Source organism: Fulmarus glacialis, unplaced genomic scaffold, assembly GCF_000690835.1.
Source record: "Fulmarus glacialis isolate BGI_N327 unplaced genomic scaffold, ASM69083v1 scaffold3540, whole genome shotgun sequence".
Lineage (NCBI taxonomy): Eukaryota > Metazoa > Chordata > Aves > Procellariiformes > Procellariidae > Fulmarus > Fulmarus glacialis.
In genome coordinates, this window is record NW_009188228.1 from 45333 (window position 1) to 63239 (window position 17907).

The window sequence follows — 17907 nt, forward strand, 5'->3', positions numbered from 1 at the left end:
CCATTATGAAAAATAAATATTTAATTCCATGCCAGAGAGCCTCAGCCATGGCTTGCCTGCTTTGTGCTACTCCAGTTCATTATAAAAGGCTCAATTCTCTAGAGCTCACCAACCTGCAGAAGTCCTCCAAATCTGGTCTCGTAACAGCTGAGCCACTGAATCCTGATTACATTTGTCAGTCTTGGCTACATGACTTCTCCTCCCATAGCCTGGCACTCTATCAAAGTATCATTTCACACCACCCTCAAATTACTTTTATATGCCTATTTCTGGATGTAGTCTCAGGGATGCCTACCTTTCCTTCAGCTAAATTTTGGTGGACATGGCATACCAGAGCTTTGTCATGCTGGAAGGAAAGTGTTCTGAAAAGTCACCACATTGCCCCCCAACTTGGGAAAGGATGCTGTAATTACGGCACAGAAACAGAAGCCAGAGGGCTTGGATCCTCCCTCTGACACAACTCACTGTGCGCCTTAATTTCCTGTGCCTCCCCTTTTCCAGGTCTGGAAACCAGACATTGTGCTTCCCTACCTCTATATAAACAATTTGAAATCCAATGCTGCACAAGGGCCAAATACGACTGCTGCTTGACGCCACTGCCTTTACTTCCAAGCGCCAAGCTTCCCAGATGGCAGCATAAAGATGTTGTTTCTTAATGTCGGTTTCTGTGCAAGGTGCACTGTTCATGCATGGACAGAACAAGTCAGGGAAAAACCACGAGGAGACAAAGCACTGGGGGTCTCTCTGGGAAGAGAAGGAAGAGATGACTAAGAGAAGGAGATGCAATGGAAAGCAAATTGGAGCATATGTTACTTCCTAATAAAATCCTTTTGTTGCCACCTAAATTGAGGTGGGTAGTGCTCTGTCTTTCCTCTTCCTGCCCTCTTACATTTCTGCTGAATTTAGCTGTGAAGGGAATGCGGAAACAAAGCCAATTTTGCTTCCTTTTTGCGAAGCAGTTAACAGATCCTAAAACGTGGATAGCATATGAACTGGATGTCATATTCCAGAATTTGAACACGTACAGACACTCCACACAAATCAGAAAAGCCCATGAGAAGCTTTGGTTTATACACACAGACAAAATACTGCAGCAGCAATTGGCAGAGATGATACTACTGAGATACTATGCTGCAGCCATTACATACCCCAGAAACACCGGGTCTCAGCATGCCAGAAAGAAAAATAAATAGGTAGAATTGCATCATTTTGCTGGCACTAAACAAATCCATCACAGTGATGAGGGCAGAGCTGCTGCCTGCCTGCCTGAGGAGAACAGCAGCAGATCCCAAGTGACGGATACCCCACTTTCAAAGTGGGGAGAGGAAAGGTACTGGATTGACAGCAATGAAATGTGAAGAAGGGGCTGTCTGTAGATCTCCTTTTCTTCATGGCCAGAATCTCTCAGCACTCTTTAAATTTTTATTTTTGAAGTCTCAAAGATGTTCTAAGCAAGGTTAATTTAGTAATTTGGTTCCTTCTTAGCAGTATTATGTCATTCGTGTATTTTTATTCTCTCACACTGCTACAGCAAGCAATAAATTCAAGGTCAAATACTGGGTATGGTTAAAACTCCAGCAAGCCAGTTGACAGTGGACAGCTCTCAGCATTTGGGCCATGGAAGCAAAGCCTCCTTTTTTTGTGCTGTCATTGGATGGTTTGCCCTTGCTTAATATTTTATGAAAAATACGTGTCATCTGTTCCTTGACGTAGGAACAGGAATGCAGTTACAGAGGAAAAAAAAAAGCGAGGTTTGCATGTTTCTTGTTAACAAATGCATTCAAATCCCTTTGGAAGGCTCGATATCCTTCACTACAATGTCTCTGGTGATCAAAAACTGGAATTTTTTGTGGCAAGGCAAGTCAAAATGATGGAGGCATTTAAAAATACCCCTAACACAAATACTGCATAACCCCCTCGTTATGCCATCATTTGGGAATGCACACTGCCATTCCTGCCATTATTTGGTGTTTGCACAAAACCATCATAAAGAATTAAGAACTGGAGGTGAAGGGGCAGACAGATGGAAGCATAAAGCACTCTTCCAATAGCTCTTGGCATTTTCCTGCTTAAGAGTTGATCTGGTATCCTCTGTGTAATGCAGGATACTATGCTATCATGGAAGACATCCAGTGCTGCCTTCTGGAGAGCACAGATTTACGTCGGCTTCTGTGAAGGCAGCATGATCTAGGCCTCAAGGGGAGCTGGAGCACGAGAAGGTGGGGAGAGATGGGTGTCTGTCACAATGAACGACAAGGCTATGGGGTAACTGTAGACCGAGGAGTGAGAAGGCATCGATGCTCTGCCAGGGATCTGGAGCAACCAGAGGCAGAGCACACAGCTGGGGAACTTATAATGTTCCTACTATGTGGATGTTACTAATATGCTGCACCTTTGGGAAGGACAGCATGTTATCTGGATTGGACCACAATCAGAATGGACAATTTGGGAAGAATAAATAAGCACACTAACTATATTTGTTTCTCTCCCACAAATCAGATAGTTGAACCTTGGCTTCTCCTTACCTCGGGAGATGAGGACAGGAAAGGTTTGATGTATATATTGGAGTCGTGCACTTTGAGGTCATGGTCTCCCAGTCCTCGAGTCACTCCAATTGTTGCCATAACTCGAGCCTGGAAATAAAGAAAAGCGATGGGATCAAATCTTGTTACTTGCACTGTGTCAACAGGGAATGAGATAACGTTCCTACTCCACAACTGCTACAGTAAGGGATGAATTCCCTTTTTTCTCCCAGAAACACTAGATTTAACACTAAGCTAATCAACTTCCAAGCTTTTCACACTCGCGTCATCTCCATTTCTCTCATGATTCCAAGCTTTGTATTCATGCACATCCCAGTCTGTGTACACCCATCTTAGACTGTGGCCATCTGTAAGAGACTGGGACTATGGAAACCCAGACCAGTCGCCTCGCTGTCCCACGCCAGTCTACGAGAGCATTCCTTCAGCAAATTATACTGTTAGTAAACAGTTATTTTTATAAACTGTTAGTTTTATAAAAAGGACGAGGAGCCTGATTACACACCTAAGAAACCTGCAGCCTCTTCCTATTGACATGTTGCCATATATTCCCTCCACCAAGGTAAAGCGCCAAAGGCCACCTTGAATTGCTCAACACACGGGTGACGGTGGCACTGACCACAGTGCTCTCCTCTGTGGAGAGCCAGTCCAGGGCAGGTCTGCTGTTACCTCAAATCTACCACTTCCTTCCCCGAGCACCTTCCTCTGCGACATGAGCCGTTTCCCGAGAGGTGCTGGGCTCTTCTTTGTTAACGCTTCTCCAAAGACTGACCAGGCAGACTGCCTCACCAGCAACCTCGTTCTCTGCATCCCCCAAACTCTAGTTTAGTCACAGCAGCTTTTGAACAAGAGAGCTCACAGCATCAATAACAGCGAGCAACTGACTCAAAATTATTTTGCTTCACTAACCCCTGGCTCCATAAGGCAATAAGAAAGTAAATTAAAAAGATGTGCATGAAACGTTTTGCAAATAATTATAAACCTAACCAAACTCAGAGATAAGCTGCAGGTCTGAACCTTCAAAACTTGGACTAATTTTGAAGAGCGTGTATTTTTGCATTGAGATAAGAACCTAACGCAGCAGGGGAGCACTATTTAGAAACACAACGAGCATACCAATATCAGCAAACTGACACTACCGCGTCCTTATATTGATCCTACTGCTGCATCCAGCTAAGCTTGCTGGGATCAGCACTAATGATCTCACTGTTCTTAATCATGGAGCTGGAAACAAAGTACACCCAAATGGAATGGTTTGTTTCTCCCTTTCAAGAAAAACTATCAGCATTCACACAACAGAAAGATTTAACAGTGAGTTCACGTACACTAGCTGAAGAAGATATGGTTAAGGGGTGTCATACTTCCCGAATCCTGCCCTGATCCCTCCCCTTCCTAAATTAGGGTTTCACATCTCAGAGCGCTCTAAAATGCTATTAAATATCCTCCTGCTTTGTTTTCAGCAAACATGAGGTATTTTGCTATCTTCATCCAGCCTAGTTATATTTTACAATGAAACCAAGAACACTTTAAGTCAATTATTTAAGACGGTCTCATTGTAGCCTACTTACAATGAAAGAAAAACAAAAGCAAACTGAACAGCAAATGACTATGTTTGCTATAAAAATGCTTTTTAGTATGTTGAGCTCCCCCCGCCGCCCTCCAGACATGAGACTGATTTATGACAGAACCAAGATATTCTTTCAAGCTGTCAAAACGATAAAATAAAGAGATACTGAGTGGAAAACACTGGACTGCCACAGGCTAAATCGAGTGGTAAACAGCACAGAATTCCTTCTTCCTTCGGTCTGAGGAAAGCAAACGTGCCCACCTTCTTGCCTTCTCCGTATATAAGGGGAAACTTCAAGTCATCTTCCTCAATGGTTTTGTATGCCCTGTGGGGGGAGGACAAACAACATTTATAAAGCTTGCACTCAATTAGTGACCCAGTGCCCCGAAACAAGCAGCTGTGATTTAAAAAAAAAAAAAAAAAAAAAAAAATTATTTTTCCTAGGGACTCTGTCTTTGAACCAAGATGTAAATTTCATTTTCTGTAGAAAGATTTTCCCTCACGAATTATCCATTTCACCAAAAGGAAAAATGAACACGAGGAAATATCTAACACGCCAAGCTGCTCCTATTGCTTGCAAGGAAAAAGAGGTGGACTGGAATAACATCCTAATCAGGTACGATATCGTTGGCTACAGCAGCAGCTATACCATAATACAGTGTCATAAAAAAATCCCAACCAAACAAAAAAAAAAATCCCCAACTCACCAAGAAGCTAACCAATGACTAGATTCACACTGTTAATGTGAAATGGTGAGCAATGACAGGACACACACACAGTGTGAAACTGCTCTCCGACCCTGTTCTCACCTTTCAGGACCACTTAAACTAAGACAAGCTTCACATGCTGAAGAGTCTTAGAAGGATATTTAGTGCTCATTTGACCTTGACTGCAACAGTCAAGGTTGTCAAAGATTTCACATTTCACAGCAGTTTTCCCATGCCCAAGAGACGAGAGAAGTAAATGCTCATGCTCTGATTCTGTTTACCGCATGCCTGCGTACTCTGACTTTTACACATCCAGCTGTTGACACTGATGAGGTGAGAAGGTGAGCAATTTTGCCAGTGAGAAAAAAAAAAAAAAAAAAAAAAAGACAGCTGTCATTCTCATAAGCTGTAGAGTCCCAAAGTTTGTATAACACATGATAGAGCCGAGGTGCTGGGGAGCCTCTTTGGTTAAAGCATGTCATCCCAGAGGGACACGCTTCCCTTCATACCACAAGATTGTCCCTCCCCAGCCTTTCCCTGCATGTTGTCCTTCCCTCCCGGCCCACCCCTGCCCAAAGCCCTGAGGGTGACACCAAAATCATCCCCTGAGCGCTCGAGTCACTGCTCCCTGCCGAAGTGGAAGGGAGAAGCAGGAGGGAAGGCGCCGCGGCGGGTCCCCAGCCGGCCGCCGCCAGCCCCTGCTGCGTGGCTCTCCAGCCGGGCTGGCTGCTTGAGCTCCGGGGAGTCGCGTTCGATCATGTTTAAGCAACGTTAAGGCTGTGACACAAACCAGCAGGAAATTAAAAATTAAGGGTGAAATCCTATATTGTAATCGAACTGCCCCCTGCTTCACCAAAATATGGCATAGACCTGGGATCAATAAATGGTGCTGTATTACACAGCTATACGTGCTGCATCACCTAGGCAAGCCTCAGACTTAAGGAGAGTAGCATAGACATTTAAGCCCCACCTTTACATTTCCCAGTAATCACAGGTAGGGCCCATATTAGGGTTTGGGGGTTAGGGGAGGGGTAGAAAAAAGAAAAAATAACCAAAACACAGAGAAGAAACTAGTGGAGGACTCTGCTCCCGTACTACAAAACATTACCAGGTGTGAAATACCAAATCGGAACCAAGTGAGGTTTGCAAAACACAGTGGGTGCTTCATGGGAGACCACGTAGTCAAGAATATCTTGGGTATATAACAATGATACTTGGGCACCTCTATAAGAGACAATACAGTGAAGGCATTTAAATGGCATTTTGTACTGGGGAGGGCAAACAGATTAGCTCTTAAACCAAACAAAAAGGCACAAATCACTCCAAGTAGCCAGCATGATAATACTTCCCTGATGTTTAAATCTTGGAATAGCGTTTTGTTGGGAAGGATGAGTCAGTCATGGACTTTGCTCTTGTTCTTTCCTTTATTTCCAACAGGGAATAGCTAACGTCTCTGCCTCACTCACCAACTTGGATATCCTGGTTTGAATGTGGAAGAAGAACTTCACCATCCCTGACTGCTCATGAACATGTCCCAAAGCTTCCAACTGGACCTACAGTGCTGGGAGCCCTGGCGAAACCTTCTTGAGGAGGACTCTTTCCTATGAATTCTTTCCTATTCCTTGTGTAGAGCCAGTTGTGCTCTGACACCAAGAAAGAGGGTTATCAGCTGAGTCCATATTGGGCATCAGAGTCAAATGACTAATCAAACCACAAGCCTGACAAGACAACCATTCCTACTAGATTTTCAAGTTGTTGTACGTATTTATTACAAATAGCAAACAAGACTAAGTTGACGCGATTTAACTATTTGCAATCCCCTTTTTAAAGAAAAAAACCAAACCTGTTCTTTACCCACAAACTATATTATCTGCAAGATAACTACAAATACTTAGGACCAAAGCCCCCACTTTACACTGTCCTGTAAGTGGGGATCAAGTTTTCTTCCCTCTCTCCCCTCCTTCCTTATTCTCCTGAATAGCACCTCACACTGACTGCACTTTAGGAAGAAGGAAAAAAAGAAGGGGTGAAAAAGGCATCATTCAGTTCGGTGTCCTTCAAAAGAATGGTCGAGTCCAGCATCTTTTACAGAACCACCATAAGGACCATCGTCCCTAGGGCCTTCAATTGTTACACAATGGTGCAAGGTTGCTGGAAGAGGCCGTGTTGCAAGGGCTGAAGCTAACTTGTTTCATCAGCAGATTAGGAAGGGCAGCTGGCTAGCCTATGACCTCTGAAGCTATGCGACTAAGTGAGGGAGGCCCAGAGGGCTACAGTGATTTGTTTTGTGGTGTCTCACAGCAAATCACTTCTTGGGCTCAGAACTTGGGTGTCAAGACTCATCTCAAACACGCTTTTTTTTGTTGATGTTGCTATTGCCTGAAAAAATTATCAGCACTTGAAAAACAATGCTCAGAACTGCAGCCACAGCAGTGGAGCTGGCACAGACACACTGAAAAGCAACCTGAGGCACTCTAGAAAAGTACCTATGTCCTGCATTACTAGCGAAACAGAATTAATAATGTATGAGCGTGTGGTTTGCTGCAAGAGAAGGATGAAGGACAGCTTTTCAGCTCGGCAACTGCACTGGGGAGAAGGAAGGAAGCAAGCTATGAAGTTCATTTTGATTTATGCCTTGTGAAACCTCCTGTACTTTGTATGTGTGTTTATTTCACACAGGCTACAACCTTATGGACTATTTCACTTGATTTTATGTAACAAAGTTGCATTTATACCTTCCTGTGCTGTTTAGAGTGTGCTGTATATAAAGATATAATATGGCAGTAGGTATATCAAACACAGACAATCGGAGAACCTGAGGTGGCTTTTTTAGTGCCAACATGGCCTTATTCATCCATCTACGTAATTCAGCCTAGCTCGCTGTTTTAACAAACACAAACACAGGGTTGCAACGCTCCACTCTCCCCATCTTCCTCATCCGCACCCCAGGAGGTCTCAGTGGCCACCAGGGCATGACAAGACAGGTTATAAAGACAAGGCTATGCTATTCCTTGCTGCTCTGAATGAGCCTAAATCCTGTCAAGTGCTTCTGCCACGTAAACCTCTATTTTTCCAAATGGAAAAACAGGGGGGCGGAGGGGGGAGTAGAAAAGGCGAGCTTGTGCCCAGCTAGATCTAGCTGCATTTTTCTCAGTTAACTTCGTTTCTTCTTTTCATTTCAAAAGAATTATGAAATGCTACTGCTGTCCAAAAATACTGAACTAGGCCTTGACATATGTACCACCCACAAAGTTACATTTGGACTCAGGATCAACATTTTGGAAAACCGGGCCAAATCGCACCAGGAGCCAAAAGAGATGTCAGAACGAAAGAACTAGGACTGACATGATGTTACTCATATGCTAACTGGAATCTGCTCTAAATACATGGCAAAATAATCACCAGAAGCTGCTAAATGCACAAGACAATCTACGGAAGAAGTTTCCTACAGTGCTGAGGTCATTAGCAGTGCTTCAGGCACTCTTTAAATAAAAGATTACCAAAGCTACCTGCATATTGCTGGGTCAGAACTTGAAAAACTGGTCAGCTCCCAAATACAGATTTCAGAGCCAAAATCCTACATAATTTCTTACATGTGTTACGCATTCTCCTGCCACATAATTTGTTCTTAAAATTGGCCTTCTGAAAGCATATACAAATTCACGTAAGAGTAGAAGTTGTTGATGACCAAAAAAAAAAAAAAATTAACTTTTTTCCTTTTTTTTTTTTTTTTTTTAAACAGCAAACTTTGTAAGGTTACTGGTCATGAAAAGCATTGCATTGGCATCCCTAGGCACAACAGATGGTGGCGAAAACACAATCTACCCTGACCTGGAAGGCTCAGTTCTGTGAACGACAGGGGAATCCAAACTCTGTGCTCGGCTTTTTCATAGCACTTGGCTTTAGAAAGTTTGCCTGTATTTCACATCTCTGCTAGTGACACCTGATAGTAAACTGAGAATTAAACCTGAGGAAGAGCAAAAAGAATCATCATCAAAGGGCTTCGGCCTGAAGCACAGAGCAAAAGCCACTTGTAGCAAGCAAACAAGAAAAAGCACTACGGCTTCAGAAATGCCCTAGTTCATAACCGAGTACAAAGATGAAGGCTCTCCTCTGAGACAGGTTTGCGGATGCAGTGTATTTCTAGCACTGCTTTGCTACCACTCTGTAAAAAACAGCCCAAACCCAGAAGCACCTCCAAACACCCCCCTACAACAAAACCACCCCAGCTAATCAACCAACCTCCTGTCCCCCAAGCTCAGCTTTCCTTGGTCATATCAATAGAAAACCAGATTTTAATCCCTGAGCACACAAAACTTGATAGAAACTGGTTCTTCCCCTCCCAACCAAGGAATCAGTGGATTGGAGCTAGCCTTTTCAATAACAGAGCTTAAATCACCAACCCAAAAGGAACTGTTTATCTGTACTGTCTATTGAACTACAAGCATTAAACCAGTATAAGTGCGTGCTTACTACCCAAGAAGAAAAAATGTGTAGCACAGGTTAGGCACAGAGCCACTGAAAATTATGCAATTTATGGCTGGACCCAGCCATAATTTTTTAAAAATGTCCTTACACATATGTGCTTCTGCAGAGTCAGGATCTCTAAATCCAGACAGCACTGTCTGATACTAAGTACCCTCTAGGTAGGTTAGCTTTAATGTTCCAGGGCCTCAGTATCTTTCCCCTATTACTCATCTGACATGCAGTTTAATGAGGCAAAACTACGATAAACAAAGATAATAAAAGCACACAAACTATAGTAATGTTTGTTAAGAGAAAAGATGATGGCAAACCCAAATGGATTAAAGTTAACAGATGCATGTGCACATATGCGCAAAACAGTTTTTAGGGAAACCCTAAGATACTCTCATAGGGTTTCTTTCAGGTAAAGAGTTTTAAAACATGTGTTTCTCCCACAAAATTCAGAAACTGCTTCTTCTGAACCTGAAACTGTACATTTCATTTTGCAAATCTCAGTTCTGTCTACCCGTCTACAAATTAAAAAAAAAAAACAAAATTAAAATATCTCAGCATGGCTTCTACACAGATATGATCTCTGACTTGGTCAAATCAGGCCAGCATGTGAGCTCTGGACCTCCAGGGAGCCTTCACTATGGTGTCCTAAGACAGAGTCTGGACTTTGTCTGGAGAGGACATGTCCCCCAGCACCACATGCTCCTGTGGAAGAAATTCTCCTAAACAAAACAAACTCCATCCATCTTGGCCAGCCCATTTTAAAGATTCAAGCACCGGCATCTTCCCTCAGGCACTTCCCAGAGCGTGGCTGATTTTTTTAGTCCATTTACCTCTATTGGAGCATTAAAAGACAGAGGAGGAGGAAAAGTCATGGAGAAGGCGGCAAAGTACCTAGAGAGGTCCTTGCCCAAAAAAAGGGGTAAATCAGGAGAAAAAAAAATTAACTGAGGGTATTTATAAGCACCCTCCCCTTCCTGCTTTTGTGCTCAGGAGGCAAGGAGAGACTGAGCAAGTGTAGTTGCTACTTGTGACGGGTCACCCATGAGCGACCAAAACTGTGTGCAGACATTGCAGCTGCACATCAAGTGGATCCATGTTCTGCAACGGTCTCACCAAGCCAAGTTGTTTTTTTTTTTCCCCAGCATATTTGCTGTCTTGAACACTTCTAAAAATTTACTTCATCTCTTCCACTTTTAAAAGACCAACAGGAAGGTTTGTCAGCAATTTACTCTGGAGATAGAGGGGTAGGGGAAGTGGGTTGTTAACACCCTATGGGCTTAATGCACTGTGATGGACAGAAGAACCATTTGTAAATTCATGTTTTGCTGTACTTCTTGTTAAAAGGATGTGGTGAGAGATGGGAGAAAGATCGCATGTTTGCCTCGCAGTGCCTGCTCCACACTTGCTAGCTGGAATCCTCTGGAAGGGAAGGAGATTGCTGCTACGGAGGAATCGTGGAGCAAACTCTTCTGGGAAAGATCGCTGTAGCGTAGGATGGGGCAGGCAGTGAGACACAGCAAGCGGAGACCTCACCATCCCACAGCAGTGCTGGAAACTCCTCTGAGGAGTAAGGGGCCTCCTCTCAGTCGGGAGCAGAGCCGTAAGTCAATCCTGGGTGGCGACAGAAAGAAAGAGGATTTCCTAGGGACCCAGCAGAGGTTATGTCAAATTTGTGCAGCTGGGGAAAACAGAGAAAGCAGGAGTGGGGGAAGAGACTTCACCTTACCAGGGGGAAGAATTGTTTTTGCTTGGGTTTTCAGATTGAAGATTACTTTATTTCAGTTTAGTTTCTCTCTGATAAAACAGAGCTCTACAGACTGGGAGCCTTTTGTTCGCCCTTGCATGTGCGGCACCTGATCTTGTGCCAAGGCAAAGCCCAAGCAGAGTTGCACAGCCATGCAGGAACAGGCCTTAGATGTGCTGCTTCCAGAAGGAGATGCTCCCACAGGACATGACTCAGACCAACCTCATTCTTGTCAGGCTCTCTTGGCCCCAGAGAGGCCATTTACAAAGAGCTCTACCCCAGACTTAAGTTTTCTCTTTTGTTGCAGCACTATTACTTTCTTGTTTCTGCTTTCTCCTGCCCCGAAGACACTGGCTCAGCTCCTGTGGCATGTGTGCACTTGGGGAAAACAGAGCCATTCGTCACTGTCAGGAGATGTGCTGTACGCAGCAGGTCAGCTCTCACCTCCCGCTGCTCCTGCAGCGAGGGCTGCAAATCTTGAAAAGATGCATAACATGCACATTGCAAACAGCCATTCATCATCGCAGAGCTGCGCCCCAGACACATAGGCACAACCCAGCAAGCTGCTCCGGCTGCGCGCACCAAAGAGGCACGTCCCGACCCGCTCCTGGCTACCTCACAACGAGAGACGAGAGCAAAGACAAAAAAAGCAAGGCAAGTGGCTGTGGATTATGGTTTCTGCTGCAAAAACGACATCCTCTCTCTCCCTTCTCCAAAAAGGCTCAATGCTGCAAAGGTGGCCCGTAATTATAAAATTATGAAAATGTAAGTTGCTGGGAGGAAATTAATACCAGGCATGACTGGGGAAAAGGCTGCTTTCTTGTGAAGTAATTATGAAATTAAGATTTGATCTCTCTCTGGCGATTGTACAAAGGATACGGCTGAGGTCTCGAACACAACAATACAGCCAGGATTTCAACAGAAGAAGCACAGAAGGTTTCATTAGACAAAAAAGCTCAATTAAAAAAAAGCAGGGGGGGGAGAAAGGATGACTTTGTAAATTACATGAATTTGGCTAAAAGGCACAATCAAGCAGGTTACAGCACAGGGTTTGCAGACTTCCAATTACTTTTTACAAGTTGGAATCAAGCTGTTAGGAAATGCAGCTTATCTGAATAAGACTAATAATGCTAAGCTAATTAGACCCACAGGCATTAGCCAGCAGATAAATTCAGGCCGAAAAGAGGGACACTGTCACTTTAAATACTGCCTTGGGATCTGGGAAAAGCTAATGAGGAGTGTCAGTTGGGGCTGTTTTATTAGGTGGTTCTCCAGAGGATATAGCCCGAGGTTTCTGTAGCAGGGCTTCTGCGTTTGATTCAATAAATCAATTTATATTAAAGGGGGGTGCAACGCGGGCGCCTGCTCCATAAAGCATTTCTGTGGCATTTCTCAATCTGCTCAGGCACTCCTCGGGCAGGCTACCTGAACACGCTGTCAAAGGACATAGAGCCCAGTAATAAAGAATAAGATAGCGGCCGCATTGGCAATATTTGTTCAAATCAGCTCACACATTACCAAGCAAAACATGTACATTGGCTCTCACCGGGGTATTCTGGATCCCCAATAAGTGATTAATGAGAGCCTGGTTTTTGTGAGCCGGAGTCTGAACCGCAGACGGCAAGGCGGGCTGCACAATGAAAGCAAAAGGCATCCATCCCAAACAAAATAAAACGGCTTGAAAAGTGAAGTTGCTTTTTTAATCAGATGCTTAGAGGCTGAAAGACATTCCCTGTCGGAAAGAAAAGGGCGAGCGCAGAGCAGGCTGGCGGCTTTCCAGGCAGTGGACAATATTGACTCTAGAATAAAATGGGTTTTGCTTAGCGCTCGCCCCAGGGCACCAGCCTCCCTGCTTTGGAATAAATCACGCGGGCAGGCGATTCCCCGGCACGGGCTGACCCTGGGGTGACTAACCATGTGCCACAGCAGCCCCTCGCCAGACACACGGACACGGAGCTGGCGAGGGCTCAGAGGCGCCCAGTTCCCCCGCGCGCTGCTGCCGTGGGCTGCAGCCCATCACGCGTGGGGGGTACCGCGCCAGCTCGGACCGCTTTTGACGGGCTGCAGCTCAGCTCTGAGCGCTCCTGGAGAGCAAAGGAAGCCGCCAACAAATCAGATCCAAAAATGGACTTGTTATCTAAGGCCCTTTTGCCACCCTAAAAATCAAGTCAAAAAGCTAAAGCTCTGATCCGGAAAAAAGCATTTAAAGAACTCCACTTCAACGCGAGCAGCAGAAAGGCCACTGTTTGCGTTTCAAGGAAGAACAAAACATTAATTTTGAAACCGGAAGAGCTGATGCCAGCTGGTGGTGCCTTCCGGATGCCTCTGGTTAAGCGCAGCGCTGTCCGGCTCCTCGGGCCCCGTGGGAGGCCGGGAGGGGAACCCTGGCAGGAGCCGCTGTGCCGGTGAGGGACACAGTAAGCCAGGAAGCCAGGGAAGGTGTCTAGTACATAGTCAGAGCAAAGTACTTCAAAATTGTTCACACTGGATTTACCCACGAGTAAAGAAAACCTGACCAGCCGTGTCTTAACTTTTAAGTAAAAGGCAAGGACAGAGAATACTAGTTCTGTGCAGTCCTTTAAAGGAGCAGTTATCATCAGGCCTGCTTCCCCCCGCCCCCCCCATACATTTCTATCTTGGGCTATCCCTTTTAACCCTGGCAACGCTTTCCTTACGTGGCCACCAAGTCTTCCCGGATGCTTCTGTTGCCAGGACTTGTCAAAGCCACCAGAACTACCCTTTCTCCGATACAGAAGTTTAACCTCTGCAAGCCATGGGCCTGAAAACCCCAGCCCAGAGACCCAGCTGTGAAAGACTGTCAGTAACACAGATGTCTGCCAGCAAATTACGGCTCCAGACAGCTCTGACGGTTGTTAAAAAAGAGACACAGCTCTTAAGACGCCTCGCCAGCTACAGTACGCGTTTTGCAATGGTTGCTCAACCACAACACACGTGGGGCAAGGGTGCAGGAGGGGCAACTCACAGTCAGCTCCCGCCTAAGTGGGATTTATCCTTCGATACATTTAACACAGCGGATCTCTCATCCCAACTGCCAACGCTGAGAAAGGAGAAAGGGTGGGAGAGCCGGAGGGAGAGGGGAAAGGCTGGTCTCAAAGCAGTTACAGGCAGCCTGGACTAGCGATGCGGTACACATTGCTGGATCGGTGGTTGTCCTAATGCTGTGGGGAAACTTGGCAGCTCTGCTACCACTGTGGGCTGTTGAGACAAAGCCAGTGTGGAAACTTCACATGAAAAAAGAAAAAAAGAAAGAAAAAGCAAAAAGCAAAAAAAGAGGCCAAATGCATTATGACAGACCCAAAGACAATAACCTTTTGTAATCCAAACAAGCTGGGCAAGCCAAGCCATTGTTAAGAATCTGAAAAGCTCCAGAGCACAGGAGAAGGGTAAAAACGAAGGGGGGAAAAAAAAAAAAAAAAAAAAATCATACAGCTTTCTATAGAAAACACAGAAAACGTCCTGAATTTTAAAATAAACCAGTTCATTTTCCTGAGGAAACATCAGAGCAGAGAGTTTTACACCCTCTCACTAAAGGAGTCAGTAATTAAGTGTAAAAGTGGCTGTTTCTTCCCAACATCACCTGTACCTCTCTACATTTACGTGCAAATGTCTACACACAGTGAAGTCACTGACCAAAAAAAGATTCAGACAATTGATCTTCTGCATTGTAAGTGATAAAAGTTTGGCAGCGTTTTAGTGTATCAAGCTCTGGCTGGCCAAAGCTCCATCTGACATTTTCTAGAAAAGGAATATATATGCTAATTTATTCTCCATGATAGATATTGTCCTTAGAAACAAATACAGAACAGACATGTCCTCGGCCGCTGTGTCCTGATGCATCAGTTAAATCTAGGAATTACAAAGGGAAGAAAATAGAAGCAAAACCCTTGAAGTGGAAAACGACCACAGTGAAACACCAGCCACCTCAAACCATCGCCTCTGAGTGCCCTCCACGCTGGAAATCTAACGTCTTGTCCACAATCTCAACCATTAATATTGACCCAGACTTTTGGATAAATAGAAACAGATTGCTTCTCCTCTACTTAGGAGATCACTGCACACAATTTGATGGAAAACAAGACTCCCTTGGGCAATCACCCTGCAAAAAGAAATGGATCCTTATTTAGAAGGGCTCTGATTTAGATAAATGTATGGCGATAGAGCAATTCCCTCACCATTTTATTGTCCTGAGGCAAACAAAGAGGTAACTGCTGCACTAGCTGTGGGATACAGAGCAGATAAAAGATTCTGATTTTTTTATTGAGAACAAAAACGTAGCCCCCATTTTCCACTTCCAGCCAGAAGTCAAAAGGAACAGCAGGGAGAAGCAGCCTCATCACAGTCTCCACATGCTTTTGCTTGGCACAGGCCACCCCTTTCTGGGACAACACTGAGGTGAATTCAGACTTGAATTTTCAAGTCACAGTTTAAGTATTTATTCTGGAATAACTGCTCACAGCTAGGCATATTTGTGCTAAATTGGTGGTAATTTTTGCATTGACCATATCAGAATCTGTAACTGGATCAACATGTGTCCTACACTTCAGGAAATTCTGAAAAATCAACAGAAAAATCAACTCTCTCCTCCCCCCTGCCATATGCTAGAGTTAACAGAGTTCACACACCAGTACTAAAAAACAATACATTAAATCAAATCTGCCATCCGTTTAGACTTACCCAAGCTCTTCTACCTTACTCATTACTCTACATTTAAAATTTGCGTTCCTTCTTATTTATCTTTCTTCTAATGCCAAACAGTATTAGCTATGCAATAACCATTTAGAATAAGGTGAAGTGCTATGCACAGATTCACAAACTGAGGTACAAACTGATATACAGAATTATCTCTTCATTTAATTTTTAACCGTTCCAACCCTGTATACATCCCAACATTCCACTGGCAGTTTTGACTGGAAAAATCACAGTAAGCCGAACTTCCACTGAGCTTTTTGACATGGCTCTCAAGTTCATTTGGAACCTCTAGTGTGCACAAATAGTTATTTTCCCTCTTCATGCTTTACTTGATATTTATCAACATCAAATTTGATCACTGTGATGCCCATTCATGTAAATCACTTAATTCTTTGCAGTTCCTCATGGCCCTTCTTGTTTATTAGGAAAAGACCTGTCGCGTCACCTGCCAATGCTGCAACTTCAACCATTCTAACCTAATTTCCTTTTCAGACCACTAACCAACTGGGGAAATGCAAAACAACTCCCACGAACCTGGAGGAAGCCTCTTTGCCTTCCAACCATGATGAAAGAATTCTGCTCTTACCCTCCTCTCAGGAAGTTCTTGGCCCATGATACTTCTGTAGCTCTCCGCCAAATTAGAAGTTCCCCCCCTCTCCTCCCCAATAGCATCTCACATCTTGAAAAAGAGCTTTTGGAAGTCTACATGAAGCCGTTCTTTACTGATGCCTTCAGAGATATCTGGGAGTTTAATAAGAAAACTCCCTTTGCAGAAACTGGGAGAGCATCTCATGATCTTCCAAATGTTTTACTGATTAAGTCCTCAGTTGATCCAATGTTCTCATTCTGTTCCTATTCTTTTGCTCATGCCTGTAGCCTTTTTAAAATGTGAAGTCATCATTCTCAGGGTGAGACTGCATATTCTACTAGCAGCTGTTCAAGATGATGGACAATGATGGTTACTCCCAGATTAACATGTTCTGCACAAACACTCCAGAAAATATTAAACTTAGATCATTATTCTGCCATTAAAACATCATTATATTTATGGTCTATAAAGCATGGGACAAATCAGAAGCATGTGGAGTTGTAGCTGCGTGTGAGCATCCAAGTTTCCAAACCTACAAGAGTTCAGGCTTTTTAACCCTCTCCATTCTTTCCCTTCCTGAAAGGACATTTGCTGAGGATGCTAAAACACAAACAGCATGGAAGTGAAGACCGTTTTCATATATAGGACCTTTGCTTTTATAGATCACACACAGAGCCCACAACAGCAAGGACTAGGGCTTCTCTAAGTGAGTGGGAGTCACTTGAGAAGGAGCCTCTTGAACCGACACAAAACAATGAAGACATTTAGCCAGAGACAAAAAACTCATCGCTCTTCCTGTCTTCACTTCATTAAGTCAATGCTGTTCATTCACGCCTTTTCATTTTAGGCTGGCTATGACTTTTATTCAGATAGGCCCATCTCTAAAACAATTCCTCAAGGGTTACCCAAATCAGGGGTCAGTTGCCCTGGAGTATGGGAGACAGCTCTTTCCTTCTGCAAGCGTTCCTCTGCATGCAATGGCATGACGGCCGACTGATCCAGATTCTATAAAAAGCTACTTCTAAGACAGGAAAGTTGTTTAGCTTTCAGGAAGATCCCCTGGCACGTCTTCCCCTTTATGTGTTTGCTCCGCTTTGAGTGCTCGCATGTTAAAATGAACTGAGGTCCTGGCTCCGGAGGGAGGTCAACTTATTTAAAATGTTAACTTCTAAAAGAAAAATACATCTGAAAGAAGGAAATACCTTTCCCTTTAGTATGCAGGCGTATACCTCGATGTTTGATGCAGTTTACACTAATCAAAGACACGTACAAAGCAGGCATTGGTTGGGGAGAAGGCTGACCCCATGCTGAGAAGGACACATTCTTACCAGCCAGTCATGTTGAAGTCACGGTAGAGCATCCTCTTTCCAACTTCCTTGCGCTGCACCCTCCGTGGAAACTCTAAATGTGTGAACTCATTTCCCAGCAAGTGGGGCTGCATGTAAGCCTGTGGGCAGAAACCAAGCCGCAGATACCACACGAACATCATAAAACAAACATCATCTATTTTTAATGAGGTAGCATTACCATCCCTTCCCGCTCCCTTCCCACACACATTTCCCGCCCCCCCC

General features: G+C 44.3%; 1 protein-coding gene across 1 annotated transcript in view; it reads right to left on the reverse strand.

Annotated features, from left to right (window-relative positions):
• LOC104076773 (protein phosphatase 1H-like) overlaps positions 1-17907 on the reverse strand; it is a 56706-nt gene that overhangs the window by 12208 nt on the left and 26591 nt on the right. Inside the window, exons 4-6 of the mRNA XM_009577767.1 lie at positions 17665-17783; positions 4369-4432; positions 2526-2633 (exon numbers count right to left, since the gene is read on the reverse strand). Coding sequence (XP_009576062.1) covers positions 2526-2633; positions 4369-4432; positions 17665-17783 — 291 coding nt within the window. The remainder of the gene's footprint in view (positions 1-2525; positions 2634-4368; positions 4433-17664; positions 17784-17907) is intronic.